Here is a 13,561-nt window from a genome sequence, read left to right as displayed (position 1 = left end):
TAGGTCTTCGAAAAACTGAAGGACCACATGTTGATTCCTATAGCGAACACAGAGCTTGAAAAAATAGATGGGGCGCTCACTTGTTGTTCTGTCCTTATTAATAAAACTTCACAATTATGAGTTTACAGACTTCCTCCCTTGTAACTGGCAATAACGTACATGCAAGGCAGACGAATCTGTACCCACTTTTTATTGGTTCCCTTGACAATCTACTGTACCACTGTGCTACTAACCTTTGTTTACAATGGTGCCCTTTCAGGTGGTAATTAAGGTGTGTGTGTGTATATATATATATATATCTGCTTTTTTTCTGATGTAAAAGGACTCTGCTGCATGTTTGTCTGGACCATTATGACGATTAGTGGTTTATATAGTTGGTGTGAAACTGATCTAGAAAGCAGACACAGGGGGCCACATCTAATATTACTTTTAACTGACACAAACCTTATGACCCAGGTCTTAAATGCTACTTTATAGAGTGCTCAGGTGCATATTGTGTACATTTCATTCCCAAGGCATGCTTTAGGTGCAGGATTCCAAATGTATGAAGCAAGTCAAGTCCCCTTAACGGCACATGCAGACAGGTGCTAGAGAAAGTATACCTTTTTGAATTTAGCCTCCCTTCACACAAGCCAGCTTTATTGTTGCATTGTGTCCAGCAGTATGCTGATGACTGCCTACCTTGTACCCCAATGTAATACAGGGGTTAGGGGCCGATGGTCCAACTCTTTGCTTCTGCTGATGTTGACTTCGTCACGGGAATTTCAAATTTGTTCCCATAAGGGCTTTCTCGTCTTCTTTCCCCATTGATCTGCCTACCTTCCATCCCAGGTATTCATGGCCAAAAAAATGACCTTTAGAAACAACAACAAAGCTACGGGTTATCTTCATGTTAGAAAAGAGAGATGGCAGAAGGAAGGGGCTAACTAACTCTTCTCCTTTCTGACCACTTTTTAAAACTAAATATTGGTCTTCAAGCATCTTTTCTACCTTCTGGAGAAAAGTTATGGTGTATATTTTCTCCTGTGGGTAAAAAAGCAGCTTGAGGAGGATTTGGGGGGGGGGTTAGATGTGAAAGGCTTTAGCAACCCCTCCCCTGCTTATTCCTCCACTTGGACTTGAAGATATCCACAGCTGTTTTTCTTTACTAAAGGACTACATGTGACTGCCATGTAACTTCTGCCATGTAACTTCTATAACCTCAGGCTTAAGCGATAGCTGGGACATAAAGGGCTCAGAGTAATACCAATGCCTTTAACTGGGCATGCATTAAGATGGATTTCACGCCCTCAAATCAGACTGTTACACTTTGGTGGCCTCTAGTCATTTCCCCTTGAATTTTGGGATGCTTGCTCATTAAAGCAAGATCTTTGCGCCTGTGTTAGGTGGGTTGCTTTTGTGCTTTGCTGAAGGCATCTGTTGGGATTGAAATTTACATAGCGTGCCATCACGCATGAGGCTTATATTAGTTCTTGCTTCAATCCATTTTTGATGTAAATGTGAAATCTACATTGGCCGCAATACTCATGTTGCAAAGGCCTCTAATGAACATCTATAGCTGACATTGGTTCTGACGTCTGTGCTCATTAAGAGTAATGCAGAATTCAGCCTCGGTTTTATTCATCCCTGACTTTTTCTCTTTTGTTCTGTGTCTCGTTTTTTCTTCTCCTTCTCCCTCCCCTTCTACCTTTGCCTTCCGTTTCTCTTGTCTTCTCTCTCCCAGAAATCCCTATTATAGGTAACTAAAACAAAAGAAATTTGATAGCATCATGAACCTGGGCTTCTGTGGAGTCCTTTTTAGAGTACCAGCTGCAGTGTGAAATGTACTGTGTTTTATTATTCCACAGTATTGTGTTGCTGCTCATGCCATGGAAGTGCATTAGAAGAGAATCGTGAGCAGAATCTATTGCAAACGGCGGGTGGCACCTAGGGAAAAAAGTGTTACTGCAGAGGAGGATTCTCAGGGGGATTTCATTCTGATAGTCTTGAATTTCAGCAAGGCTTAAACCACTAGTAAATTTATTCTAGTGTATCCTAGAAGCTGAGACAATGGTCTCTTTGTTTATCCACTGGATAGGTAGGTAGCTCATAAATAAATCTTATATCAATCTTGTTCTAAGAATAATCCACGTGTTTATGTGAATCTCAAACTTAATGTTCTGACACCCGTACAGTCGGCCTTAACAAATGATGTTAACAAATTTCTTCTTCATCTCACCTTCACCTATTTTGCTTTACTTTTCATGGTTTTTTTTGTTTTGAATTTTCGTTTGATCAAAGTTCTTCTGAGAGCCAACAGTGAACTTCCTGGGAAGTTTTGGTAGTGAGAAAGAGATTACAGGAATTCTAGTTGCAGAAGTTTTGCTTTGGTTTTTTACTGTGGTGTATTCCTTCGAATAAGGAAGAGAGTTGTCTTCCAGCAGGCTGCCATGACTACTCTGTCTAAGCTTTCAGGTTGTTGTGCTCGGAACAATGAACATCTTGGATGATTTTTCTAACTTTTAATTGTGTGACTGTTTACTATGGAATTCAGCTGAAAGAAATATTTCTTATGGTAAATTCTGCAACACACTTAAGGCCTTAGTCATATGTTTTTTCACCACACACACAAAGGATATAGACAATTGCATTGTCTTGAAACCTGTTATGTCATTTCAAAGTATGGAGATACTATCTAGCTCAAGTAGCACTAGGAACTCTCCAAGGGCTGACATACGGTCTGAGTATTTTATCAACTTCCTGGTTAAGGCCACTATTCTCCAATGCTAATTCTGTCTAGTTGCTGAGGTGTCATAGAAGGAAGGAAGACTGGGTAGCCGAGTAATAAGGAAAGAATCTCTGAAACTATTTAACCTTGTAGGGAATCCAAGAAATGTAAACTGGAAAATGCTACCAATACCATCCTGTTGCCTTTTAGAAGGATTAAGTATACTTAAAAACTCTCTGGTTCGTGATTCTTTTGCCCTTTCATTTCTCCCTTTTGATGAGAAATTATACTGCGTCTTATTCACTTGTCAGGTATTGCTCATGTTCCATCAAGCCAGAAGCCTTAGAATGAGTTTACATGAAATTTGTGAAGTGAAATAAGCATTCATGAAAGAGGCAGTGCTGATTCATATGGGAAGGGTTTTATGCGGTAAAGGGAATTAATATGAAAGCAATGCATTTCTTTCACCATTTGGAATTCAGTTTATAAGAGAGAGAGAAAATAGTGGAAGAATTGCAGTGATTTTTGTGACAATATATCCCTGCAAGGAAAAATGAAATAAAAACAGCTGCAGAAAGCCACTCTTCAAGAAGTCATCATCTCTCCAGCTGAAGGAGGAAAGAGGAAGAGTTATGAAGTCATCTTCCCCAAACACAAGCCCCATAGCCCAAAGGAGGAGAGTTCCGCTCTGTTATGTTTCAGTGGACGCCCTGTCAATCAGTCAATCAATCAGTCTCCTTTACTGGCATGCAGGGACCACTTGCCACGGAAGTAAAATCTGCAAATTCTTGTGAAAGGGTCTTCATCTTTGATGCTTTCTTTTGTCTCTGCATTCCAGCTTCAGAGCTGTGTTGTCAGTACGCCAGGCATATATCTTTCTAATTGAAGACTTGTAGATTATGTTTCTCATCTGCTTTTTGTGTATAAATTTGTGTGATGGGTTGCCTCTGCCGAGCTCTTGATAGTTCATTGAAGGCTTTTTGGGCACATAGTTTAATTAATTTTATTTATGGATAAATTCATATGTTGTGCTCCAAAACCAGTTTCTGTATTGTTTCCGAAACAAACAAACAAAAATGGATTGCTATGCCTGATTATGCAACAGTTCTAGGATTGCCAGCTTTCCTGATTTTTATCATTATGGTCCAGGAAATTACTATCACGCCCGGTATCAAGAAACATCCCTCCACAATGGGGGGATTTTCAGAATTTAAAGGGTGTTAATGTAGAGTGAGAGAGACTCATTTAGATCTTTATATGTGTGCATACTTTGTATTCTTCCAGCAGGTACATTTCCCTTCTCGTTATTGTGTGCCACATGGAAGCATTTGTAAACACTTGGAAATCTATGCTCCGGAATCAATGTTTGTAGTTCAACTTTGTAGCATAGCAAATTCCTTTCTGAGGCTGGAACTAGACTCTACAGCTAATGCAGAGCTATTGCCAAAGCCAATTCTCCCCTTCAATATCTAGAGGTTTGTAACATAATCACAATGAGTATCCTTATATGTTATGGGTGGGGTTGGGGAAAAGGAAAAAGGGTATGGAGCTGTTGCTTTCAGCTACTGCCCGCATCTACCTAATTTTGGCCTGAAGCACTGAAACTTTATCTAAATAATTATTTAAGCCTATGTTTGGCAGTTGTACAATCTGATTGCCCATTGTACAATCAGTAGACTCAAATGGTAAGACCTTTCTTACACACCACTGCTTCGAACTTTGTTATTGAATATTCCATTATAGAAAATAACCATGTATTCAGAAAACTGCTATTTCCATTGAGGGTAGTTCAGCCTGGCCTCCTCTCAGTCCTGATATGTTATAAAATTCTTCAACGTATATGTTGGGGGCATTTTTTTTAAAAAATGCAACACCCTTTCCCTGAAGTGTAGTCTAGATTGGTAAGAGTCCATTTACCACCTGTTGATTCAGCTGGTAAGGTAAAAGTAAAGGACCCCTGGACAGTTTAGTCCAGTTAAATTCGACTATGGGGTACGGTGTTCATCTCTGCTTTCAGGCTGAGGGAGCTGCCATCTGTCTATAGACAGCTTTTTCGGGTCATGTAGCCAGCATGACTAAACCACTTCTGGCGCAGCAGGACACCATGCCAGAAGCCAGAGCGCATGGAAACGCCGTTTATCTCCCCGCTGCAGTGGTACCTAGTTATCTACTCACGCTGGTATGTGTTCAAACTGCTAGGTTGGCAGGAGCTGGGACAAAGCGACATAAGCTGGCTCTTAACTTCTGATAAAATCTAAAATGACCTCCCTTGCACTACCCAATTCAATGTTCGGAACTGCTTAAATGAAAAGATGGCAAGCCTAGCACTGTTGTATTCTGCAACTTACTTTGTCCCACTGTTTCCTCTGTCATCCATGACCTGCCCAGAACTTTACACTTTCCCCCCAAACACTTTGGTGGTTACAAAATTGGAAGCCCCAGATAAGCTCTACCATTTCATTTCTTTTTATCCTTGTGTTGTTTATTTTATTTTGGGGCTGAAGAAAGTGATGCAACTTGTGGGTTTCCTTGTTGGACAAAATGTGATCGGTGTCATCTAAGGTTCCTCTCCTTATGCCAACAAGAAGTTTGTATACATGATGTACCTTACATTGCTACACTCCCACCCACACCACAAAGTATACACTCAGTTGAAATATTTCACAGATATGCCCCGTTTTAGAAGTGTACTGTGGCATTTTTTGTTAAGGACAGGCGAAACACAACAGTCCCATAAGATGGGATCATAGCTCAGGCAGAACATCATGTTCAGCTTAGTGAAGAACTGTCAAAATCTCCCCCTCCCTGCCTTTTCCCTCCCTGAAAGCAAACTCTGGTACAACTTTGGCACTTATTTAAACATAGGCAGGGCAGAATCCATTTCAGTAATAATCAAATGTTTCTCAGGAGTTGGTACATATCCATACAAAAGACTGACTGTGTTGTTGTTTTTTGAAGAGCATTTTTTCATCTGTTAGAAGCTGTGAGCAAAATATCAGGGACCTTACTTGAACTCCCAGAAAGCTTGACACTGGATGCTTGATGGTGTAGCTTGTATGAGATCTACTATGAATCAAGTGCATTGTGTTGCTTTACTATGCACAGATATGACTACTAAATTACCACAGTATTTTAGACTCTGTTACCTTTGAGAGACCTTTATTACAATCCAGTATACTGTTGGCCACTTTTTTGTGCCAAACATCCACGCATTCCATAGTCTGTTAACACTGGAAAAAGTTGATCCAGATTTTCCATTTTGTTTCGTCTTCTGCAGTTTCAGTACTTCATGTACACACATATCACAATGGAATAAAGTGTCAGTTGTACCCGGACCATGTGTGTTTTGTTCCAGTAGACGACTTGAATTTTCTGCTTAGTTTGGGTTTACACAAAAGTTTGCATTATTTTGCCAGCCATGCAGAAGTGAAGTTTAGTAACAGACCTTGCTTTTTAACATTGGGTTGGAAATAATAATAATAATAATAATTCAAATTATATACTACCTCTTATCAGAAGATCCCAAGGCAGTGTACAACATTAAAAACACATAACAGAACATCAATGATATAAACATAATTGAAACATTAAAAAAACACATACTGACAAATCTCGTTTGTGACTTAGGTCACAGTGAAATCAATGTGAAAAAATTGAAAAAATTAAGTCTCATTAATTTTAATGGGAACTAGCAGTGCAGTTCTATATATGTCTACTCTAGGGGAGACCCAAATAATTTGGCTGCCTGAGGCAAAGGACAAGATTCCACCCCAATTCAGAAGCTGACTAGAATGGCCATGGAAACTTATTTCAATAATTGCAATGGAATAATGCACCTGAAGGCAATGGGCTACTTATGGGGGGGGGTGCAGAACAGGCCATATGGCATACAAAGCTCTGTCCTTTAATAGGAGGGTATGACCCAGGAGGCTCATTCCTGTTGCCCCCCCCCCATCACTGGTTGCCTGACACAGTTGCCTCACTCTCCCAACAGTAGGGCTGGCTCTGTTCTATACAGAATCGAGTCTGTTTGAGCTCAGTAGCACCTAGTCCCAAATTAAGTTTGTACAGGATCGCTGCTGGGCAGAGCAATCCTAACCCTGCATGGAGCAGGGGTGTGTGTGGTCAGAGTGGCAGAACCACCATTGCATCAGAAGTCTCTCAAGGCAGAATGGGGTGGTGGTTTTCTTGGTTTGTTGTTGTTGTTTTCCTGCACCAGCTCCAGGCTGACACAACATATTGGCCCCCTCACCTGGCAATAGGGCCAACATAGGATCCATCTTAGCTCAGCTTTGCTTGGACCATTTGGTAGCCTCCAAACTATTTGGAGAGAGGTCAGAGTCCTCATGAATCAGTGGCGATCTGCTCCACCAGTGGAGAGAGGACTGCACTTCATCCTAAACTCCCCCCAGTCATCAGCTTTGATGGGTTAGGATAAGTCTTAAGTCTTAGGATAAGTCTTAACAAACAATGGACCCAACCCATAGTACATAAAAGCAAAATATTCCCAACTATTATATTGGTAATGTTATTTAGATAATTTGAGTACTTAATGCTTATATAGCAATGTCCACACTACTTTAATAAACCATTATTGCAGTCCTTAACATCTATCCTGTAAGATGGGTCTGTGTTATTATCCCCTTATTGTAGGTGAGGGTGCAGGTAGGGATGTTTGATAAATTTGATTTATTTCAGATTCTGATTATGAATTGACTTGATCAGTGCCTCCCAGACTTGCACCTGTACAGAAGATAACATAGCCACCGAGAGTGGCTGGGGTACATCATCAACATCATCATCATCATCATTATTATTATTATTATTACCTTTGGTTTTCACATGCTCTGAATTATGCAACACGGTGCTTAATTTAAAACAACAGAGCAAAATGCAGTTTAAAATCGTATTTTGATATAAAATAGTGCATAAATGTGAATACTGTTGAAAAAACACAGAAAAAACACAGGTCAATATTGAAAATGCAAAGCAGAAATAACTAGCCACCGTATCTTCTTTGGTGTGCTCAGGTGGAAATAATTTGCAAGATCATGATGAGCACCTCACCCCCATATCCTGCATCTCTCATTTCCACTTATTCTAACACTTAAAAAAGGTAAAGGTACCCCCTGACTGTTAGGTCCAGTCGCGGACAACTCTGGGGTTGCGGTGCTCATCTCACTCTATACGCTGAGGGAGCCAGCGTTTGTCTGCAGGCAGCTTCCGGGTCATGTGGCCAGCATGACTAAGCCGCTTCTGGCGAAACCAGAGCATACACGGAAACGCCGTTTACCTTCTCGCCGGAGTGGTACCTATTTATCTACTTGCACTTTGACGTGCTTTTGAACTGCTAGGTGGGCCACCACTAATCACTGGTGTGTCATTTGTAAGTACTTGAACCTAATTGGAGCTCTTGTGAAGCAGAGAGTCGAGAAGGAGAAACATCCATGAAGAGGTGCCCTAAAGTCGCAATGTTTCATCAGCATCAGCTTCCCTGTGGCTTGATTTCATGTGATACCTTTTAAACTGAGACAGCATTTCGTGCTAAGTCCGGAGAACTTTGCAGCTCAGCTCTACAAATATTGACTTGGAGGTAAATCCCACTGTGATCGATTGAACTTACTCTGTGTGTAGGATTGCTTCTTTAAAGAGAGGATAAAGCTCTTACGTTTTTTAAAATAGCAAAATCATTTAGGTTACAGAAAGAACCTATATTATTGTTCTATGTATATTGCTTATATTTTTATACCTGCATTTGATTATTATATATGATAATATTAAAACGTGTTTGTGTGTATGTGTGTCTAAAAAAGAACAGCATATGGAGGATATATTTAGAGAGAAGAGTTTTTCACAGCAGTGTAGTACCATCTAGTGACAGCTGGAGGCTGGTATGACTATCAACATGCAACATTAAAGTCTACATGACATGTAACATTTACCATACTGTATAAATCACATTACGTTAATACAATATATAGATTTGTATTTATTTTTTGGTGTGTGTGTGTGTGTGTGTGAATGAATCTATCCATCTATCTATCATCTATCTATCTATCTATTTAGCTATCTATACACACAGACACACACATATACAAATAGTTGATATATTACAGTAAAGGTTGCATTAACCACTTGCTGGAAACTGCAGGAGGGCAGAGTGCTCTTGTGCTTGGGTCCTGCTTATGGGTTTCTCACAAGCATCTAGTTGGCCATTGTGAGAACAGGATGTGGACTAGCTGGGCCACTGGCCTGATCCAGCAGGCTATTCTCATGTCTGCTTTATTCATATTTAGATTTATTTATCAAATAATCACTTTACCTTCATGGCTGAATGGTAGTTTTTTTAATCCTGTCTGCCAGCCTTAACGCTAACCCAGAGCTTTCCAAACTGTGTGTCGCAACACATCAGTGTGTCAGTTGCAATGTGTAGGTGTGTTGTGTGAACACTCCTCTTGGGGCTGGAAAGCGGTTAGTTTAACCTCCGGTTTGCTAGTAAAACTGAATTACTGCGTCGTGAAATGATGCATGTCTAAAAAGTGTGCCACCAACATGAAAAGTTTGGAAAGCTCTGTTCTAACCACTATACCATGGACTGACCATATAAGTGTGATTTTAGCTAATTTGGCACAGTTTTATGAACATGTAAGGCACAAACAGGTGTAACACACAGGGCCCATGTTAAATAGTAGCTGGGTATGTATGTGTTGGATTGGGACTGCAGTACTGCAGCTAATATTGTACAGGTGCAATGTGTATTTGTTTTTGTCCAAAACTAAAAACACTTGGAGATTGGTGCTTTTAGTTGGGGACTGGTATATTGCTGTGTTCCCTTGCCATCCAATATGCAGGTTTTTTTTGCTCAATTTAAGAATGGTATTTCAAGGAGGGAACAAAATTGTATCCTAACTGACCAGAGATCCTGGCCTACCTTCTGCAGTAATACATGGGTTTGACTTTCCTGGAGAAAGGTACCCTGCAAGCATTTTTCCGCATGGCAACTGTTCTCTGCCACAATGTCGTCTGATCGATGAGATTGATCTAGGCAGGTTCAACCTGTGGGGTATCATTCTTCCACTGATAAGAACATATGAAGCAGTCTTATGCCAAGGAGGCTTCTGCTGGGTTCGCTATAACATTGGTAAGAAGAAGGTAAAAGGTGAGAGGTAAAAGATTGCAAAATTACTTTCTGCAAATTCCCATCTTGCCCCGTGGAAAAGCATAAGCCTGAAGAAAGTCCCCTTGTGGAAAGATGAGATTTGCATTAGGGAGTAAATCAAAAACAGAAGGTCCATTTCATGATGCAGAAGCCAAGTTAAATGTGGAAGGAAACAGACAACAGCCATGGCAAAAGCAGGGATGAGTGCTGTTGCCACATTTCCAAGAAAACATCTCTGGCAGAACAGTAAAAGGTAATAAATGTTACATGCATTTAGGAAGACATTTGCAAGCACGATGTGTTTTTTCCTTAAAAGTCTGCCACCTATTTCAAGGTGACCTTTGATGATTGCGAGCCAACAGAAGTTCAGATTGTCAAGGATTAATCGAGCGACTACAAGAGGAACGGGGTGGTAATAAAACCACTACCTGCACAGCACAGAGAGCTGGGAAGAGAGCTAAAGAGTCAAGAGCTATGAACGTCACATGTAGATGACCTGGATACAGCAATCATTCTGAGCGATCTCCTTTCAGAGCTCCTTCAGAAGGAAGAAAGAGAAATCTTCCTCTTCCTGATAAGGAAAACTGATTTCATCAAGCGACAGCTTACACACAGAGAGAGTTTCTCAGATATGGTATCAAAGGAGGGGGCAGGGGGAGGTTGTGTGTTACAAGACTGAATGTGGTTCCTGGTTGCTAGTTCCTTACTCAACACAGAGGTACACAACACAAGCAGCTTCAACAAGTATGCACACAATTGCATCAAATCATGAACACGATGACTTGAGAGGATATCTCTTTCAGCATTGTCTCCTACCCCAAGCCTTGTGCCATGGATTCACAGAATTGTAGAGTTGGAAAGGACACTAGGGTCATCTAGTCCAATCTCCTGCAATGCAGGAATCTTTTGCCCAACATGGGACTTGAACCCATGATGTCCACAAGTTCCAGTGCTAGGAGAGAGAGAAACTTATCTAGCCACTTTCTCCATGCATACACTTCTATCCCATTGCCTCTTTCTCTACAATGTAGGTGGAAATTTCAATCTAGCAGCTATAAATTATAAGAATTTAAAGTAATGCTGGAAATGATTGGGGGGGGACAGATTTGTTGGGGTGAAAGTGTTAAACAGCAGAGACCTCTAGTGGGCACTCAGTAATTAGCAGTTCCTCAAATTTGCTTCAGCATTGTATCTCCCATAGTTTGGTATAACAGTCAGTATTTTGAAGGAAGGTTGACATTATCAAAAACATGTTTTACTTTTGTGGAAATAACAATCTCCACCATCTACTAAAAAAATGGTTTCTGGGGTTTTTTTCTTTTGTTATTCTGTCTCTCACAGCTACACTAAACCTACCATTAAAATTATGGACTGGTCATTTCTTCGTCAGGGTGCAAACGGGCAAATTTAGCAGGGGATCAAATACTTTTTTCACTCACAGTAATATAAAAATATGACAATATTATATTATTACTGCTAGCCTCAGACTATAGTGAAGAAAGTATTATTACCAGTGCAATCCTACTTACATGACTACTCAAAAATAAGTCTAACTGACTTAAATAGATACAGGATTAAGGCCTTACAAGTAGGCATACAAAGGGAAATCCCGCAATAGTTTCCTCAGGTAGTTCTGTGTTTCCCATATCTGTTAACATTAGCTAGCTAAAACGAACATCTATTTAAAGGGTCTTTTCACAAGTGATTACTTTGATAGAATGTGACTGTAAAAAAGGGAGGAAAGAAACAAAGAAACAACTAAAAAACACATCTCTCTTAAAAATGGCTTCAGGGCCTGGCTAGATCAACCATAAGAAGCTTATAGTGTGGTGGTGTCATAAAAGGTTAGCTATTTAATTCATTATTTAATTTATTGTTGTATATTTGCTGCCCGAGGGATGAGAGTTGTCTGTGAGATTTGTTGTCTCAGGTGGAATGAAGTACGTACAATACAGTACAATTCTTACAGATTTTTTTACAAGGGATCCTATTAAAATTACGTACCTTCAAATTATAGTTCATGCTTGTACCTGTGGACTGCACCAATAATAATAATAATAATAATAATAATAATAATAATAATAATAATTTATACCCCGCCCATCTGCCTGGGTTTCCCCAGCCACTCTCGGCGGCTTCCAACAGAATATTAAAATACAATAGTCTATTAAACATTAAAAGCTTCCCTAAACAGGGCTGCCTTCAGATGTCTTCTAAAAGTCTGGTAGTTGTTTTTCTCTTTGACATCTGGTGGGAGGGCGTTCCACAGGGCGGGTGCCACTACCGAGATTCACTGCACCCAAATACACGAATCTAAGACATGCATCCCAAAGAATTTGCATGATTTTGTACAGATTCCCAGCAAAACCACTATAAAATTAGAGATCGTTTCCATATCCATAGACTAGACTGGGAAAATCACAGGTGTGGCACTGGTTCCTGGCACCGTCATGGTGCAAAAACATGATTACAGGGTGTGGATCCTCACAGAATACTTGGGATTTTCTCCTGGCATCTCCCCAAACCAGAGTGAAGAAAAAAGTTACACCCGTGTCTTTGGACTGTACAATAAAAAGAACACTATGGCACCAGTATGGAGCTTAAGCACAGTTCCTCATGCATCCTCTGAATTTTTATACAGTGGTACCTCAGGTTAAGAACTTAATTCATTCTGGAGGTCTGTTCTTAACCTGAAACTGTGCTTAACCTGAAGCACCACTTTAGCTAATGGGGCCTCCTCCTGCTGCTGCGCCACCAGAGCACAATTTCTGTTCTCATCCTGAAGCAAAGTTCTTAACCCGAGGTAATATTTCTGGGTTAGCGGAATCTGTAACGTGAAGCGTATGTAACCCAAGATACCACTGTATGTGATTCCAGCAAACCACCATCAAATCACAGAGCACATCTGCGTCCATGTATATTATGTGGTTTGATGCAGAGGGTGTGTGTGTCAAACACAAATTCTTAGGGATTTATGCCTTGGGTTCACGTTTTTGTTCCATGAAGCAGCAGATCCATGATTCTACAGTGGTACCTCGGGTTACAGACACTTCAGGTTACAGACGCCTCAGGTTACAGGCTCCGCTAACCCAGAAGTAGTACCTCGGGTTAGAACTTTGCTTCAGGATGAGAACAGAAATCGTACTCCAGCGGCGTGGCGGCAGTGGGAGGCCCCAATAGCTAAAGTGGTATCTCAGGATAAGAACAGACCTCCAGAACGTATTAAGTTTTTAACCTGAGGCACCACTGTACTGTGCAACTCTATGGATGTAGATCAGGCTTCCTCAACCTCGGCCCTCCAGATGTTTTGAGACTACAATTCCCATCATCCCTGACCACTGGTCCACCTAACTAAGGATCGTGGGAGTTGTAAGCCAAAAACATCTGGAGGGCCGAGGCTGAGGAAGCCTGATGTAGATATAAACCGATGGCGAATAAATGAACTAATGATTTTTATTTTTATTTTACATTTTTTAGTTAACAGTGGTTAACCACAACCTTATGTTTTAAGCTATATGTATTCTATCTCTAGATTTGTTTTGAGCCACCTTGAATCCTGGTTCTGACGGGGGGGGGGGGAATTGTGTACACTTGAAAACGTTGGCAGCATTAAGATAAATTCAACAGTGTAAATAAGTTTTGATGGAATACTGAATGGCTTAGTTTGTATAAAGGGATTTATGATATGCCAAATG

General features: G+C 40.5%; 1 protein-coding gene across 5 annotated transcripts in view; it reads left to right on the top strand.

The window, feature by feature from the left end:
* DDAH1 (dimethylarginine dimethylaminohydrolase 1) overlaps positions 1-6,042 on the top strand; it is a 123,071-nt gene extending 117,029 nt beyond the window's left edge. For all 5 annotated transcript variants that reach the window (XM_081008767.1, XM_081008769.1, XM_081008768.1 and 2 more), the window contains one exon: positions 4-6,042. In XM_081008767.1, coding sequence (XP_080864893.1) covers positions 4-120 — 117 coding nt within the window. In that variant the 3' untranslated portion in view covers positions 121-6,042. The remainder of the gene's footprint in view (positions 1-3) is intronic.
* The last annotated feature ends 7,519 nt before the right edge of the window (positions 6,043-13,561 follow it).

Source organism: Podarcis pityusensis (genome assembly GCF_964106645.2).
Source record: "Podarcis pityusensis genome assembly, chromosome: 6".
Classification (NCBI taxonomy): Eukaryota; Metazoa; Chordata; class Lepidosauria; order Squamata; family Lacertidae; genus Podarcis; species Podarcis pityusensis.
Note: the sequence above shows the minus strand (reverse complement) of the source record. Positions and strands in the feature narration are given on the sequence as shown.